Source organism: Pyrus communis, chromosome 4 (genome assembly GCF_963583255.1).
Source record: "Pyrus communis chromosome 4, drPyrComm1.1, whole genome shotgun sequence".
Lineage (NCBI taxonomy): Eukaryota > Viridiplantae > Streptophyta > Magnoliopsida > Rosales > Rosaceae > Pyrus > Pyrus communis.
Window position 1 is genome coordinate 8,445,153 of NC_084806.1, and position 18,237 is coordinate 8,463,389.

General features: G+C 35.9%; 2 protein-coding genes across 3 annotated transcripts; one reads left to right on the forward strand and one right to left on the reverse strand.

Moving 5' to 3' along the window:
* Positions 1-75: 75 nt before the first annotated feature.
* On the reverse strand, positions 76-5,888 carry LOC137732621 (uncharacterized). The gene is made up of 2 exons (XM_068471928.1): positions 5,781-5,888; positions 76-384 (listed from the first exon to the last, which is right to left on the reverse strand). Exons 1-2 carry the CDS (start codon positions 5,886-5,888, stop codon positions 76-78), a joined length of 417 nt encoding a protein of 138 aa, XP_068328029.1.
* On the forward strand, positions 5,789-9,096 carry LOC137731655 (uncharacterized). Of its 2 annotated transcripts, XM_068470832.1 has the most exons (3): positions 5,789-5,905; positions 6,418-6,767; positions 6,995-9,096. In XM_068470832.1, exons 2-3 carry the CDS (start codon positions 6,421-6,423, stop codon positions 8,919-8,921), a joined length of 2,274 nt encoding a protein of 757 aa, XP_068326933.1. In that variant the 5' UTR covers positions 5,789-5,905; positions 6,418-6,420; the 3' UTR covers positions 8,922-9,096. The 2 variants fall into 2 exon arrangements, with proteins under 2 accessions (XP_068326933.1, XP_068326934.1); XM_068470833.1 differs by lacking the exon at positions 5,789-5,905 and having other exon boundaries at positions 6,659-6,763.
* The last annotated feature ends 9,141 nt before the right edge of the window (positions 9,097-18,237 follow it).

The following is an 18,237-nucleotide window of genomic DNA, read 5'->3' on the forward strand; positions in this document are numbered from 1 at the left end:
TTAGTAAGATTTATATAAACTATTAATAAACGAAGAGTGTACTTTTACCCTTTTTATTAAGATATTTATAATTTTTTATTCTATTATTTTATCTAAGAGTGTTTCTTCTTTATCTTGTCCATATTGCTCACCGGAACTCTTCTCTTCTTCCTCCACTCCCTCTCCACCCTCATCCGCCTTCAAATCCACCTTCTGCAACTCACCAGCTCCATCCTCCTCCGCCTTCAAATCCACCTTCTGCAACTTACCAGCTTCATCCTCTGTCTTCAAATCCACATTCTGCCACTCACCAGCTTCATCCTCTTCTACCTTCTCTATTGAATCCAGCTTCTGCACCTCATCAGGCTTTCCATCGTCCTCCCCCTCTTCTTTCAAATCCAGTTTCTAAAGTTCGTCGAGGACCGCATGATCGAGATCAGACGGTGCGAGATCGAAATCGGGAGAAAAAGGCACAAACCCTTAGTCGGAATGAGCGTGTTTGGTGATGGGGGTTTCAGGATCTGGGGCAACAAGAGAGATAGCTTTAGAGATTGCCATTCTCCCTCTTGTGAAATCGGTTTGCGTAGAATCTGGGCAAGGAAAAAAAGCCAGTTTTTCAAAGTTGGGTTTTGCAACTTTGTGTTTTTGGCTTTTTTTCACCTAAAATTGTGAAAAAAAGCTGAAGTTAAATGTTTACCAAACACAAAAAAGCTCCCAGCTTTTTCTAATACCCACTTTTTTCAAAAGCACCTCAGTACCAAACTAGGGCTCATTAGCTTGTAATTAGCTAGGCAATGCGCTAGTAGAAATCTTACTAGTGAATTGAAACTTACTTTTAATTCTCCTTTTAGTAAAATTTTTTTATTGTTGGTGTTCAGAGCTTCCGCAAATCATGAGTAGCACTTTGCAATATGTCATGGTTACCCAAACTAAGTAGAAGAGGTGGAGAACCTATTCAGTTTGGGACTACAATACAATATAGCTATTCTTTATACCAACATTATTGATCACATGTTTTGATTGATAGTTTATCCATGTTCACTATCCAATGTGATTCCCTGGTTTATATTATTACTTTGAATGTGATTTGGGAGAATGTGATTTGGGATGTACTTTCTAAATTGTACTTCCTATGGCGCGTTCACGTAACCGTAATGAAAATATGAGGAATTGGAATGAGGAGGAGTTAGAATCGGATTCTTGTTGAAGCTGTTTACTTAAGTGTTCTGGAATTGGAATAGAAATGACATTAATTCCATAAAGATATTTACTAATTCAGCAGAATCGGAATATAAACCAGTATGATTACTAAAATGCTCTTGTCCCAAATCAAATATTATATATATATATATATATATATATATATATTTAATAAAATTTGATATAATATATAATAGTGAGAAAAAAAATTTAAATTGCTTTTTTATTTCATAGACACATTAAAATTCTTTTGTTTTGTTTTTTTGTTTTTTTTTTAAATTTAAGTATGTACTTTAATATTTAAATTTGGGTAAATTACACTTTATCACCTTAGGTTTAAGGTCTATTGTAGCCTCACACAACATCTTCAAAACATTTCACTTTCATACTTCAAGTACTATTTTATTTCAATATAATACATCCGTTACATTTTTCATTCATTGATCCGTTAAGAGCTGACATGGCTTTCACATTTGTGCCACGTGGCAAAAAAAATCTAATATATAAAAAATAAAAAACTTGAAAATCCAAAAACCCATTCCCCCCCCCCCCGACCACCTCCCTCTCTTCACCTCCCCTCCCACCCAAAAACCCACTTCATCCCACCCCACCCCCACCTTCCCCGAGCCATTTCTCTTCTTCACCCCCACCCCCTTTCTCAATTCTCTCATCTGCAACCCCACCCACCATGGCATTAGATTTTTCCAAAAAAAATTAAATATAATAAAATTGCAACAAGTATGTGTGTGTGTGTCTGTGTAGAGAGAGCAGGAGTATTGATGATCCTTGTTGAAAGCAGGGGGTAGGAGGTTGCTTGGTGGTGTAATGAGGTAGGATAGTATCGAACCAGTAAAGGCTCGGGGAAGGTAGGGGTAGGGGTTGCAAATGAGAGAAGGGAGAAAGGAGGTGGGGGTGAAGAGGAGAAAGGGCTCGGGGAATGTGGGAGTGGGGTGAAGGGTTGCGAGGGAGGTGGGGGTGGGGTGGGATGGGGTGGGTTTTTGGATGGCAAGGAGATGAAGGGAGTGGAGGAAAGGGAGGTGGTCGGGGGGGGGGGGGGGGGGGAATGGGTTTTTTTTTAATTATTAATTAAAAAATTATTTTTTTTGCCACGTAGCACAAATTTGGTAGTCATTTCAGCTCTTAACGGATCAATTGATAGAAAATGTAACAGATGTATTATATTAAAATACAATAGTACTTGAGGTATGAAAGTGAAATGTTTTGAAGATGTTGTATGAGGTTGCAACAGACCTCAAACCTGAGGTGGTAAAGTGTAATTTACCCTTTAAATTTTCTTGCTCAAAATTGTAGTTCATTCTCTTCGGCATATGCATGGACTTGTGCATAATGCGAATAAGTATGAAGTTGTGCATCATGTGAATAAGGGCATAATAGGAAGAAAAAAAATGCATTCTTGATTCCTTCACCATCCAGGAATCCAAATACCTCACCCATGGAGGGAGTCCAATTCCTCTAATTTTAGGAATTGAATTCCATTTTGTGTGTGGATCCCACACGCTGTTGATTCCTCCAAATCGTAGTAAACACAAGAATTATCCATAATCAGAATCGGATTCCTTGTTTTCATTCCGATTACGGGTGCGTAAACATGCCCTAAAGTATTCTTCTTCAACAGTTTGAAGGCTAGAGATCCTTTGTTATACACTCATTTACCTCAATGACTAGGTAGCTTAACCCCAACGATTGTTGTGGACACTCTTAAATAGAATGCCTTTAACATATAACAGGCAACGTTTCCTCCTATTGATCAAACCTCAACACTTGATGTTGCACCTCTTCCTGCTTACATTTTGCAACAAGTAAATTACCTTAAAATTAACAAGGTCTAGAGTATGGGATGTTTTCAAGATGAAGATGTGATGGATGCTCCTTGCTTGTGAAGCGGCATACCACATAAGTTCAAGTGTGTACAGGTCAAGCTCATGGATTTGGATCTTTGTTTGGAAATAGTGATGGACACATTGGAGTCTTTTTTATCCTTAGTTGAACTGCCGAATTGTGTGGCGCGGTGAAAGGTTTCTAATTGGGGTTTCTAGCCTCACTTCATTTGCAACTCTCCTTTGTAGTCGTTGGTGCCCTAATCGCTGCAACAGTAAATCTTACACCTACTGGAGCACCTGGCCCTATTCAATGAAAGATACCCATGTACTGGAAGTAGCTTTGAAATTTAGCATCTTGTTGTTGTCGGGTGACCATTAGGTTAAAAGCCCAATGCTCTACCAACTGAGCTATTAAAGATTAAGGACTTGACTATAAAACAATTGTGGTGTCTTAGGTTAAAGGACTACTTTACATTATTCCAACTGGTGAGTTCTCATATGATATGAGTATGAGAACTCTTGGTTGATTGTAATCAGTGGACTCACCCTCTATTGAGCACCTACATACTTGTCTTAGCCACCAATGACTCAAGACCAGTCACTTTGTGAAGAGAAGACATAGTATGTACTGATCTATCTAGATTGTCAATCTTCAATTGACAATCCTATGATCATGAATGTTTAGGATATGGGTGAAATTGAAAGGTCTCATGTTTCTAACTTATTTAGATCACATTCTCTTCACTGCATATTCTTTGGATTTATCGTTTAAGTGCATAACATTTAATGAGACGACTTTTAAACAATAATCATTATCCTTATATTGAACTAGTTTATTTTAACATGTGAAATGTTTGTAAAGTATCATTTCATGATTGGTTTTAAGGCACCTTTCCAACAAACACATTATTGGCTCGGGATGCACTATGTCACCCTAAGGAGTGTAGGTAAGTTCGTGACTATACCCATACTCAAATGTGTCATTGTAGATCAGTTGTATTCCTCTTTATTTGTAAATGAGACGTTTTATGTTTGAATTGCTTGGAGTTTATATCAATTTATTTTTCCATCTCTTAGTGTGAATATATTGTTGTATTAAAAAATTCATTTAAGAAAGGCTTTTTAACCAAAATGGTCCTTGAAATTTGCATAACACATTACTTTGATCCCTAAGATTGTCCACCATCTATTATTTTGGTCATTCCGTTAAAAACTCTGTTAAGTGTGCCAGAGCTCTTGGCAGAAAGTTTGGGCAATTTTCAAAGCTTCGTAACTCAATCGTTTCTTAACCGAATTCAACCCATAATATATCAAAATGAAGATAGAAAAGTGCAGAACAAGATTATACCTATTTGGAAGCCCAATGATTTCCGGAGATAGCCAGAAAATAACCTGAAATTTTACTGTTTCGTGGGAAACTTGGAAAACTCACCAGAAACTGGGTAAACTTTAAACGTTCATAACTTCTTCAATACTCAACGAAATCAAGTGATTTAAAAACTAAAATCATACTTCTCGACGAGACGAAGAGAATGATACCTTTCTCGATGGCTAACTCACCGTGTTTTGGCCGAAAAACGGCTCGAAAGTGGCTGTCTTGGTCTCAAGTTAGCCACTTTCGAGCCGTTTTCCGGCCATACCACAACAAATTAGCCTTGAGAAAGGTACCATTCTCTTCATGTTGTTGAGAAGTATGATTTTTTTTTTTGAATAACTCGATTTTGTTGAGTATTGAATAAGTTATGAACGTTTAAAGTTTACCCAATTTTCCCGCGGGCCAGTCACCTTTCAGGCTATTTTCTGGCCATCTCTGGTAACCATTGGGCTTCCAAATAGGTATAATCTTATTCTACACTTTCCTATCTTCATTTTGATATATTATGGGCTGAATTTGGTTAAGAAACGATTGAGTTACGAAGCTTTAAAAATTGCCCAAACTTTCAGCCAAGCTTCAAGACACTTAATAGAGTTTTTAACGGAATAACCCAAATAATGGATAATGGACAATCTCAAGGACCATTTCGATTGATTTTCAATCTCAATGACCAAAGTGATATGTTATGCAAATCTTATGGACCATTTTAACTATAAAACCTTTAAGAAATGTTGTGTCCATAGTTTAACTGGAGTCTCACAATTTGAGTAACAAATGGCTCCACATGTAGGTATTCCTTGTGTTTGTGTACATGTTTATATGATCATGTAACAATTTGAAATGAACACTATACTTTTGGTATTTTTATGTACTTAACAAGAGAAATTTTAAGTATGACTACTTTTATTACACATTTTACACACTAAATAAGATTGATGTGGAACAGTACGGGTGTCCTATGAATAAGATGGTCGAGGTATCCTACCTAACCCAATATCCTACTGTACATAACTCGATGAAAAGTGCGGGATATGTGTAATCAGACGATTAGAAGATCAGGATACAATGTGCACACGGTGTACCTGATTGCTAAACAGTGAAACATCGTTTCTCCAATTACGTGAGGCCCACGTCGATTTTATGTGGGCCCCGTCATTCTGATTGGACACGTAAATTTCCTAAAGCAGCATTCCCGATACGATCACACACACCGCGTCGTTTTACCGGATACCGTACAATCAGAATAATATATCTACACCACAAATTCTACACCCATTCAAAAAGTCAAATCCGAAGTAGTATTAACAATCAACGGTATATGACGCCAAGTCAACAAAAAGTCATCTATACGCGGATGCAGCCAATTACAAGGGCAAGGTCATTACCCGGTTCGCCCCTCTGTCTACGCCTTGTGTATCGGTCTGCGGAGCTTCTTCGACTTTCTTCTGTTTCAGAAGCTGAAGGCCTCTCATAGTTTCACCTGAGAAATTCATCTCAGTCTGGCTTCAAGGTTTGATTTTTAATTCCCCCAAATTCTAGGGTTTCGATTATATTTGTTTATATTTACAATTCCTTCGTATTAGGGTTCTTGTTTCCCGCTCTCGCGTAATTGTTTAATTTTTGTTTACTTTATAAATGATTTTTTTCTTTGCATTTAATTATACGTTCGATTTTATTGACTTTTTTTTTATTATTATTTAGGATTAGGATTTTTCTGAACATTTTCCTTCTGCAGATGGAAAATTTGATGTTTTTTATATGCAAAATAAGAGGTTGGGGTTGTGTAATTTCAACATTTAGGGTATGGATATGTGCAAAAGTTTTAAAATTTAGGGTTATTTTTGTGAATGTGGCTGGAACTTAGTTTCTTATCAACTGTGAACTTGGCTTCAATCTGTGTAATTAGTTTCTTATGAACTCCGAAATTTGACCCTCTTGTGTAAACTGCTTTGAGCAATTTGTAGTTTTCGTTATGATTTATTGTGCATGAACATAAAAAAAAATGTCTTTTTGGGTGGGTAGGCCATGGCTGCGAAGAAGGTTATAGCAATATGTCAATTGGGCGGAGAATTTGTGACGAATAATGATGGAAGTTTATCGTACTCTGGGGGTGATGCTCATGCCATTGGCATTGATGAGAAAACACTGCTTGGTGATTTCAAGTCCGAAATAGTGGATGTGTTTAATTGTAGTGCTGATACAATGTCCATCAAGTACTTCCTTCCCGGCAATACAAAGACTCTCATTACGATCTCTAAAGACAAGGACTTGCAACGTATGGTCAATTTTCTCGGGGATACAAACACTGTCTATGTTTTTGTGATGACAGAGGAAGCTGCTATTAGAAATTTGTCCAACATGCCTGCTAGTAGGTACATTTTATTTTTAGTTCATCTTATTTCTTGCTATTTCGGTATCTGCTTCTGTGTGTTTTGCCCTGTATGCATAATCTTATATGGTTCGGTTTGGGAACAATCTCAATGTGGAACAAGGGCCATGGAAGTGTGTTTATTATCAAATTTTTGTTTACACGGATTGTTACAAGAATTCCCTGCATGTGTTTTGCATAAAAATTTAATTCAGACACTTGGACATGCAGGTCAAGCAGGACAACCGTATCGGAAGCAGTGGTTCCTATTGTCGACCCTGTTGATACGCGAATTGATACCGACAATACTGACAATGCCGATGGCCAGATTGATATGGAACTCCAGGAAATCCCTTCACTTTCTGTTCCTGGCTGTTCCAGTGATGATAAGCATCATAAGGCTGCACAACAGTGGGAAAACACCATCACCGGTGTGGACCAAAGGTTTAATAGTTTTAGCGAATTCCGAGAAGCATTGCATAAGTTTTCAATTGCGCATGGATTTGCTTATAGGTATAAGAAAAATGACAGTCACCGTGTCACTGTCAAATGCAAAGGTCAAAATTGCCCATGGAGGATATATGCATCAAGGTTGTCTACTACCCAGTTGATTTGTATTAAGAAAATGAACACGGATCATACATGTGAAGGAGCTGCTGTGAAAGCTGGGTATAGGGCAACGAGAGGTTGGGTGGGAAGTATCATAAAAGAGAAGTTGAAAGTTTCCCCAAACTACAAGCCAAAGGCTATAGCAGAGGACATTAAGCGAGAGTACGGGATTCAATTGAATTATTCTCAGGCATGGCGTGCCAAAGAGATTGCCAGGGAGCAGCTTCAAGGCTCCTATAAAGAGGCCTATAATCAGTTGCCATATTTCTGCGAGAAGATAAAAGAAACTAATCCAGGAAGTTTTGCTTCATTTGCAACTAAGGAAGACTCAAGCTTCCATCGTTTCTTTGTATCTTTCCGTGCATCAATTGTGGGTTTCAAAGAAGGTTGCCGCCCTCTAATTTTTCTTGATAGTGCTCCTCTGAACTCAAAATATCAAGGAGTTTTGTTGGCTGCAACAACTGCAGATGCTGATGATGGTGTGTTTCCAGTAGCATTTTCTATTGTGGATGCTGAGACTGATGAGAACTGGCATTGGTTCTTACTAGAACTGAAATCGGCAGTGGCAACATCTCAGCCGATCACATTTGTAGCAGATTTTCAGAATGGATTGAAAAATTCATTGCCCGAGGTATTTGATAAATGTTACCACTGCTATTGTTTGAGGCATCTTGCTGAAAAACTTAACAAGGACTTGAAGGGGCAATTTTCTCACGAGGCAAGACGATTCATGATAAGTGATTTTTATGCGGCTGCTTATGCACCCACTCGGGAGGCTTTCCAGCACAGTGTTGACAACATAAAAAATATTTCACCGGATGCTTACAATTGGGTCATACAAAGTGAGCCAGTGCACTGGGCTAATGCATTCTGCGGAGGAGGCAGGTACAACCACATGACTTCAAACTTCGGACAGCAGTTCTACAGTTGGGTATCAGAGGCGCATGAGTTGCCAATTACGCAGATGATTGACGTATTACGAGGCAATACGATGCAAGCCTTCTATTCACGTGGGGTGGAGTCCAATCAGTGGGTGACAAGATTAACACCATCAAAGGAGGAAAATCTTCAAAAGGAAACGGAAATTGCTCGATCACTTCAAGTGTTACTCTCACATGGTAGCACTTTTGAGGTTCGTGGAGAATCTGTCGACAGTGTTGACATCGACCATTGGGATTGCACCTGTAAGGGATGGCAACTCACTGGTCTTCCTTGCTGCCATGCTATTGCTGTCTTTATAACTATTGGCAGGAACCCTTATGATTACTGCTCCAGATACTTCACGGTGGAGAGTTACCGTTTAACTTATGCAGAATCAATTCACCCTGTTCCGAATGTAGACAGACCACACACAGATGAATCAAACCAAGTAGTAGTTACTGTTACCCCTCCGCCCACCAGGCGGCCGCCAGGGCGGCCAAAGATGAAGCAGACGGAATCAGACGACATAATAAAACGCCAGCTGCAATGTAGCAAGTGCAAGGGGCTCGGCCACAATAAGAAGACATGTAAAGATTCTAGCATTGTTCAAGGGACGTTGTTAAATTAGGGTGTTTGGGCTTTCAACCTCTGTATATTTTTGACAACTTTTATTGGCAGTTTAGGATTCTGTTTCCAAGCTTTGAAGTAGAGTTTTAGGATCCTTTTTTTCTTCTTAATTTACTTGGAGAACAAGGTAATGACTTTCCTGTCACATTATTTTAATAAATTTTGATCCAGGGCTATACCTTTTGACTTGCTCCTATGCTCACTCTCATCATCTCTTGGTTGATGATTCATAGTTACGACATGCTTAGACCATCTTCAAAGATGTTAAATTTTAAACCTAAAATTAAAATTTGAAGGCTTATGTGACACTTTGGCATCTTTTAAACTTTTACTCTTCAACTGATATGTCAAATTTTAAACATAAAATAATAATTCATATGTATTTTCTTTGCATTGAGAATGAAAATAAACGAAAGGATAATGGTTTAAACCAATAAAAAAATTAATAAAAAGCATTTAACAATTAATTAAAAAAATTTGAAGGTGCTGTCCAATTTGGTAGCAAAAGGGAGAGATGTCAATCCATGTCATGCCATATCAGATTTGGCTCCTCGGTTGGAAAACATTAATGTTGTCTTTTGTTACTGTTATTGATGATTTGGACAATTTGACATCTCCTTTGTAGATGCTCTTATATGCTTGGAATGAAATGATTAATTTTTTTTTTCTTCTAATTTTTCATTTTTGACTTCTTCGATATTTACTATAACAATTAAAATTATATATTACATCTAAACTACATGAAACCTTTTTTTGTCAACCAAAAGAGGGTGAAAACACATTTTTGTCTTTTATCACAAAATAAAATTATGAACAATAAAGTAATGTTGTACAAACTAAATTTTACAGTTTTTTTTTTAAACATTACCTACATGTGATCCTAACAAATCTCTAATTTAAAAAAATAAAAATAAAAACAAAAACTCCCTCCTCATTTTAAAAACAAAAAATAAAAAAATTTCCACCCACACACAAGTGGTTGGCCATATGCTAGTATATATAATTCAAACAATTAATTTTAACTCAACCAATTCGATGGCTATAATAATTTAGAATACGCACACACACACAGCGTTTCCCAGACCGAATGTTTCAACTTTAGTTCGGTTTCGTTTCAGATACTGATTGTTACCGTATTTTCTGTTTGGTTTTGGCACAGTTTCGTTTTGTTTCAGTATTTTTTTCCATTGCTATATATAAATACGAGCTCATATGGACATTCATTAAGCGAGCATAAAGATTCTGCATTATTATTTTGCTGTTATGTTTTTTATCAAACGTATTTGAGTCCTTGAAAATGAATACTTGAAAAAGTGTTGATCGAATTGTATTAGATTCGTGAGAACAGTTTTCCCTGTTTGTGGGAGAGAGGCTGTTCTTAAAGGACGATGTGAATAATTATGGAATGTTTACTATTGTCTGGTCAAGATGCCAAAATAAGATATGGAAGATAATGCAATCCAAAATATCGCAATTTCAATGGCAATATACGTTATAATGCAATCTAGAAAATCGCAATTTCAATGGCAATATACGTTTACTGAAAAAAGCTGAGTAATGTTAGATAGATCAAATTTTTTAAACCAAATGATGTAGTTATAGATGATTGGATTATTAATTAAGTATCGATTAATGTGCTTGTTTCTTATTAGTAACACATCATTTGATTTGCAATTTGGTTTTAAAAAAAATTAATTTTCCTAACATTACTCGAAAAAATTAAAATACATGATCATTATTACATGTCAATAAAAATTAATGTCCCCGTTAAACAAGTTAAAGTAGTATCAGATTATTTTTATGATGTACGCTTGAGTAGTGACATATCTATGAATTTCTTACAAAAGACGAAAGTCAATTAGAAAATAATGAAAGCCTCTGAAAAGGCATGTGTACCAATGCTATGAAGTAATCTTTGATGTACACATAAATTGTGCAATGTCAAACGGATGATTATATATGATGTATGTTATTTATGGTACATACTATATTTTCACGTAAAACGATAGCATCATGCCTTATTATGAATGTCGACGACTAAATTATAATTGGTCAAATTGAAAGAGGGAATTATGAATTATAATAGATTTTGCACAGAAAATTATATTTTGAAGAACATGAATATAATAGCTTGTTGTAGTGGTAAGAAAATAAAAAAATAAAAAAACAAAAATGATTCAAGATTCAAATTCTTTGGGTGCCAGAAAGTCAATTTGAATCATTGTTGCACATTTTTGTTAATTTTTCTTTTATTTCTCCGTACCCAATACAACAAACTATAATATTCATGTTCTTCAAAATATATTTTTTCGTGTGTGGAGCCCAACTCGTTTTCTGAGCACTCGAGAATTTGCCTTGTTCTGCGTGTGGGGAGCTCACCTCATCTTGTGTTCTTGGGTTCGCTTCATTCTGCATGTGAGATGTCTGCATCATTTTGCGTGCTAAAAGTCTGCCCCTTTTTGCATCCACGGAGCTCGCGTAATTTTGGCGTGCACGAAGCCAACCTCATTTTTTGTGCGCATAGGTGACAACGTTTTGGGCGATGTATCCCACCTCGTTTCGGTGCGCGGAGCTACCCTCATTTTACGTGCCAAAAGCTCGCCCCGTTTTCTGTGTTCGAAGCCTGCCTTGTTTTGCCTGCCATGGTTTGCCTCGTTTTGCATGAGCTGAGTCCATCCCGTTTTCTAAGCATCTGGGGGTGCACAGAGCCTACCTCGTCTTGCATGCCTGGGTTCGCTTCATTCTGCATGTGAGGTGTCTGCATCGTTTTACGTGTCAAAAGCCCGCGGAGCCCGCGTTATTTTAGTATGCACAGAGCTAACCTCGTTTTCCGTGCTCAGGGCTGGCCTTGTTTTGCGTGACGTCTCCCGCCTTGTTTTTATGTGCAAAGCTTGCCTTGTTTTTTGTGCCAGAAGTCTGCCTTATTTTCTATGATCGGAGCCTACCTTGTTTTGCATACCATGGTTCGCTTTGTTCTGCGTGAGCTAAGTCCGTCTCGTTTTATGTGCATCGAGCCCACCAACACCCATGTTTTTTTTTGACAAAAATACAAACTTTTTATTTTCGCAAAATAGTTTTCCTGAGCATTAAGTAAAACTTTTTAAGGAATTTGGAAGCAGTTTTACTGTTTATTGAGCAACAAATGTATATATTTAGTAGAATATTCGAGCCGAAAACTAAAAAAATAAGTGAAAAAACATAGCAGTGAAGCCCAAAACATTGTCAAATAGGGTTCTACACTCAAGAATCTCAACGGAAAGTCTCACCTTAATTTTCAAAACTTCACAGTGAGGCGAAGGTGAAAATAAATAGATTGAACAGTGATTTATGTACGAATTTGCAAAACTGACTGAAAACCGTGAGTGTTAATACACGTTTTTTTTTGTAAAAATAGGCAAAATTTTTATTTTCTCAAAACATTTTCGGTGAGCATTACAGAAATCTTTATATTGTATTTACGATTTATTGAGCAACAAGTGTATATTCAATAGAATATTTGTCACATCCCAGTCTCAACTCTGTCGTAGCACGATATTGTCCGCTTTGGACTTACCATTCCCTCACGGTTTTGTTTCTGAGAACTCCCGAGCAATCCACTCACCTGGAGTCCGCGCTATAACTCTCTAGCATGAATATCGAGGCGTCACGAATGATCGGCACCTAGAACAATTATCAAATCATGTCTTAAAATTCTTATCGATAGAACATGTAACTTACATAATACACATCCCCAAAGACGTTCTAGAATGATTTGAAATGTTAAGGTGAATGTGGGGCGCACAGGTAAGTCCAGGTAAGGTTATGTGGTGGATTGAAATGGTTGAATCAATTAGGCATGCATATGTTCATATAGTGCTCATCATTGCTACACCCCAATGTTAGTGCACCCACCCAGGGCCAGGGCACATCCTTCACGTATATGTTCACCTCCTGCACCGCACGCTCGCCTTGGATCCAAGTGGGTGCTAGCCTGTTGTACAAACTGCATTAGGCAGTTACGACTCGTAGATGACCCGCGCATAACACCAGTTTCACGTGATTGTAGCAATAGAGCGTTTATTATTACACCTAGCCTGTCATACAGGTCACATTAGGTGACTCCGACTAGCACGCTAGTTGATTTATTCACACCTGCCTTACATTTATTTTTGTTGAGATATTATGACATGACATGCTTTTGTTGTCAGTGCTTTTATGCATTTGGTTTTTATACTTATACGTAATATGATATTTTGGAAATTATACAGGTTTTACAGCGAGAGGTTATAACGTTTTCCAAAGGTTTTTATTAAAATTTTATTTTCAGGGCCACTCACCCTTGTTTTTCGCCCCTCCAGGTTCTAGTAGCAGAGTTTTCGTACCAACGAGGATTATTGGCAAATCTTGGGATAGACAATTAACATTGATGATATAATTCTCATCCTATTTTATTGTACCGTACTTATGCTCTGTTATCACGTGTGCAATGGGTTCATTCTCGCTCACTGTGCACTCTTGTATTTAGGCACTTTTAGGTTTAAATTTATTCACAATTTCCACATCACTACACTTTATAGCTTCGTCACCTTCCAGGTGTCGGCCAGCACAGCTCGATTCAGAGTACGAGTAGACATCCCAGGTCGAGGTGTGTCAATATTTAAGCCGAAGAGTAAAAAAAATAAGTGAACAATATAGAGATGTTAAAATATATATTTAGTGTATATTTTAAATTTTTTTTAAAAAAATTTAGATGTTAAAATTACCTATAAGTGAGACTTAAACAAAAAATACTAAACTTTTGTTTTGTTAAATAATTTTTCACCCTATTTTTGTTGATAAAAATAGTTCTATTAATACGTGGTTTAGATTTAGATAAAAGAAAAATTAACAAAAAACAAAAAGGTTCAAATATCTTTAAGTTTAAATTTTAAATCGTTGATTATAATTGTTTAAATACGAATTATAATTGATTTTGCAGGGAAATAATATATATATATATATATATATATTTTTTTTATGAAGAAGAAATTTATTAAAGCTTAAAACCTCTAATACAACCGTTTCTCATCCAATCAAAAATAAAAGCCTCCATAGCCGAAATCGGAAGACAAAAATTCCAAAAATGAGGGTTGGCAACATTGCGACCCACATGAGCTAATGCATTCGCCATGAAATTAGTCTCCCTATAAATATGTTTCCAACTGATATGCTGAAATTCAGAAGCCAACCATTTGATGTCATTTATAATAGGTTTAAGATGGCAGGGGGGCATCCAAACATCTTGCAGCACCTGGATGACAACCTCTTCCACCATCAGCTGCTTCACACCTTTGTGCCTAGCGAACAAAAGCCCTTCCTTCAAAGCAACGACCTCCGCAATTTAAATGGTGGCGCTATCAAGGTTCAATGCCCTAGCACCAACAGGTTGCCCCTCCTCATTTCTAAGAACAAAAGCAATTGCAGAACGATTCAAACTATCCGACCCATCAAAGTTTAATTTCACATAACCATGGGGAGGAGGACGCCAGCAAATGATGTGTTGGTGGCAAGGATTACCCCTAGAGATCTTCTTATAATTAACCTTGAAAAAAGATAAGCCTACACTTGCGACAATGGAGATACTCTTAGCTGGATTAGGAATAATACTTCTAAAATTTTTATTATTTCTATCATTCCACATTTGCCAACAATTCAAAATAGCTTTACTAAGATCACTCAAATCCTTGCATTTAACATTGCCAATTAGTTCCATCCAATCTAACACATTATTAAATTGAGTCAAACTATTCTTCCAAGGACTTACCGGATAAAGGTTCCACATTTCTTTAGCATACTCACAATAAGAAAAATGTGATTTTGAGTCTCATTCTCATTGCCACACATGGGGCACAATTTGTCAATATTTTAAATAAATTTGCTCAATCTCATCCTATTATGAAGTTTTTCATAAGTAAAAAGCCATGCGAAATTTTTTACCTTCGGAGGTATCATTAATTTCCATATCTTCTTAAGGAGCTTCTGCCTTTTAACTTCTTGATTATTATTACTTTGAATCCAAGTCGCTGACTTGATTGAGAACTTACCAGTAGAGGAGTGTTCCCACACGAAATTGTCACTTTTATTTTGAAGGGAAATAGGCACCATACAAATTTTCCTCACAACATCCAGGTCCAACACTTGGAACAGATGAACTCTATCCCAACTTTTATTATCAATAAACTCACTCACTTTAGTGTCCCAATTTATGTTTTATCATTGATTTTTAGGAATTAGTTGGAACAATGGATAAGGAAAAATCCAATGATGGGTTCAAAAAAGGATATACTCACCATTACCCATAACCCATCTAATTCCCCTGTGAATAATATGTCTACTATTAAAAATCCCTTTCTAGGCCAAAGAGTGGTTATGCTTGATTTTGCAACTAAAAAAAATCATCCTTCTTTAAATACTTTCTTTTAACAATTTGCACCCACCAATTCTTTTCATCCTTTAAACTTTCCATCCAAACTTAGCCAAACATGCATTATTAAAATGATCCACTCTTCTTACACTCAACCCCCTTGATCCTTAGAAGTACACACTTTTTTCCAAGCCATAGGTTTTAACTTCCTATCTCTCCCCCAAAAGAAGTCCCCACACTCATTGTTTAAGTTCTTAGTTACTCGAGTACGACATTTAAAGCAAGACATGATATGGTTCAACATACTAGATAAGTTGAACTTAATAAGGGTTAGTCTTCCTGCCTTAGAGAGAGTATTAGCCTTCCACCAAGCTAGCTTTTGCTTAACTCTTTTGATTAATTCACATTCATTCACTGGATCTTTCCAAAACAAAATATTATGAATACCCAAATATTTGCGGATGTTAGTTTTATGTTGAATATGTAAAACATTCACAATATCATTTCTAGTTTGAGCATTAGTATTTTCTAAAAAATTAAGCGAGGATTTGTAGAAATTTATCTTTTGACCTGAAGATTTGGCAACATATTAAGAACATTAAGTACATTCCTAGCACCTTTTCAAAGAACATGAATATTATAGTTTGCACATTTTTGTTAATTTTTCTTTTATTTTTAGGAATGTATATCAAATCAGGTACAATACAATTACAATATCTTATAGCTGAAAAAGTCTTAGAATTTCCAGATAAATTAAAAGACCAAAAATAATTACAAGCATTTTTAGGATTGTTAAATTATGCAAGAAATTTTATCCCTGATTTAGAAAGAAAAATAGCAGTATTACATAGTAAAATTAGCAAAACAGGACAAAAATATTTTAATAGTGAAGATATTAAATTAGTTCAAAATATAAAGGAAAAAATTACTTAATTTAAGCCATTAACATTACCATTACATGATACTTACAAAATAGTTGAAACAGATGCTTCATCATTAGGATGGGCATATATATTATACCAGAAAAAGCATAAGGAGTCACCAAAGTCTGACGAACAAGTTTGTAGATATTCATCATGAAAATTTAATGATATACAGTTAAGATTACCATCAACAAATTTAGAAATTTTAGGAATAATTAACTCATTTGAATCATTTTCTTTATTTTTACATAATGAAGTATTTACGATTAGAACAGATTGTCAAAATATAGTTTCTCATTATAACAAGATGCATGCTAATAAACAGGCAGCTCAAAGATGGGTTAATTTTATTGATTCAATTATAGGAAATGGTTTTAAACTAATTTTTGAACATATAAAATGTAGCGATAATACATTAACTGATATCTTATTAAGATTAATTCGTTGAATAAGAATGGATTATCGTGGACCATCATCCTCAAATAACACAAGACCACAAGGCAGAAGAGCACATTTCAATAGCATAATGATGCATCACGGACCTCCATCATTCAAGAGCACCTTTCAATAGCATAATGATGCACCACAAACCTCCATCATTCAATGGAATCCAAAATAGCATAGCAGACCAACACCACCATCAATACCCACTTTCACCTTTAATGGCACTCTTGTTGAAGGAATCAGAAATCCAACTCTGAGGTATAGACCAAGGGTATCAAAACTCTCTAATAAGCAACAGGTTTTCTTAGATAATTTTTGGAATATCCAAATCAAATAGCCAAGCATGAGGTTAGGTCATGAAAAACTAATTAGAGCCTTAGAACAAGAGTTTGATAGTTTTAATTTTAATTTCCATCAAAGCCAATATCATATTCATTCTCTTGAGCACAACTTCCAAGTCATTTCTAGAGAACATAAGTTATTACTTAGTAAGTTTACCAAAATGAGCCAAGAACTCCAATCTCTTAGAATGCAACACAAGGCAAGTGACACCTTAAAAAGAGAATTAAAAATAGGTTTGGAAACTGATCAACATAAGAATAAAGAAAAAGAGGTTATTGAACCCATAGAACAAAAGGTTAATGAGCCCATAGAAGAGATTAAGATTGAGCTCTTAGAAGAAAACATTGAAATGGAGCAACATCAAAATAATGAGTAGCATCAGCATCTGAGTGACAAAGAAAAACAAGAAAGATATGAAAGTTTTTTAGAAATATATATTTAGACTTAATAATAAATGATATCCTATTAAAAGAAATTTCAAAAGCAAAATTAAGGATAATGCCACTAGATATGCAAAATGAGATATTGAGCAGAGCATCACAGTCCAGGAAAGAGTTACAATGTGCTTTGTATCAGCCCATCTTTGATTCAAAACCAGAGATGGATATTATTACAAAGATGTATCTACCATGTCTTTGTAATAGTACAAAGAGTTGTATTTGTAAACCAGAGGTTAGCATAACTGTGGTCAGGATTAATATGAGAGATTTTAAACTATGATATTTTAGTTATGAGTATCAGAAAAATCATAATGTAGTAGAAGTTACCCCAACCTTACTATTAGATTTTGGCTATCTTGATAAAATATTCATTAATCATATTTCCCAATTAGAATCATTTCCTGGAAAACTTATAAAAGTAGTAGAAAATTATTATAGAACAGCGAAAACAAATTTGCTTAAGTTTTACTAACAGTCCTCCATATTGGTATGAACTTATGTATAAGGAGAAAGCTAGGCATATAGCCATGATTAATGAAGAGTCATTTAGAATATCCTCTATCTCCCAACATAAGTGGACTCCTTCATACAAAACTATTCTAAGATTTCAAGGGATCCAAATGCTAGCCTTAGATGAGTTTGAAGATTTTAGGTATGATATGATACTAGTAGTAGTAGAAGAAGAAGAAATGCATATTTACAGTAAGATAAAACTCAGTCATCAGCCATACTGGAAGCCTCAAATTTTCAAAGGAGAAACAACAAATATGTATTATAAGGTAAAAG

Coding starts and splice junctions, on each gene's coding strand:
- LOC137732621 (XM_068471928.1), bottom strand. CDS start 5,888: ATGAATTTCTCAGGTGAAACTATGAGAGGCCTTCAGCTTCTGAAACAG. Junction 385..5,780: donor TAGACAGAGGGGCGAACCGG/GTAATGACCTTG, acceptor GACGAACTTTAG/AAACTGGATTTGAAAGAAGA.
- LOC137731655 (XM_068470832.1), top strand. CDS start 6,421: ATGGCTGCGAAGAAGGTTATAGCAATATGTCAATTGGGCGGAGAATTT. Junction 6,768..6,994: donor TCCAACATGCCTGCTAGTAG/GTACATTTTATT, acceptor TTGGACATGCAG/GTCAAGCAGGACAACCGTAT.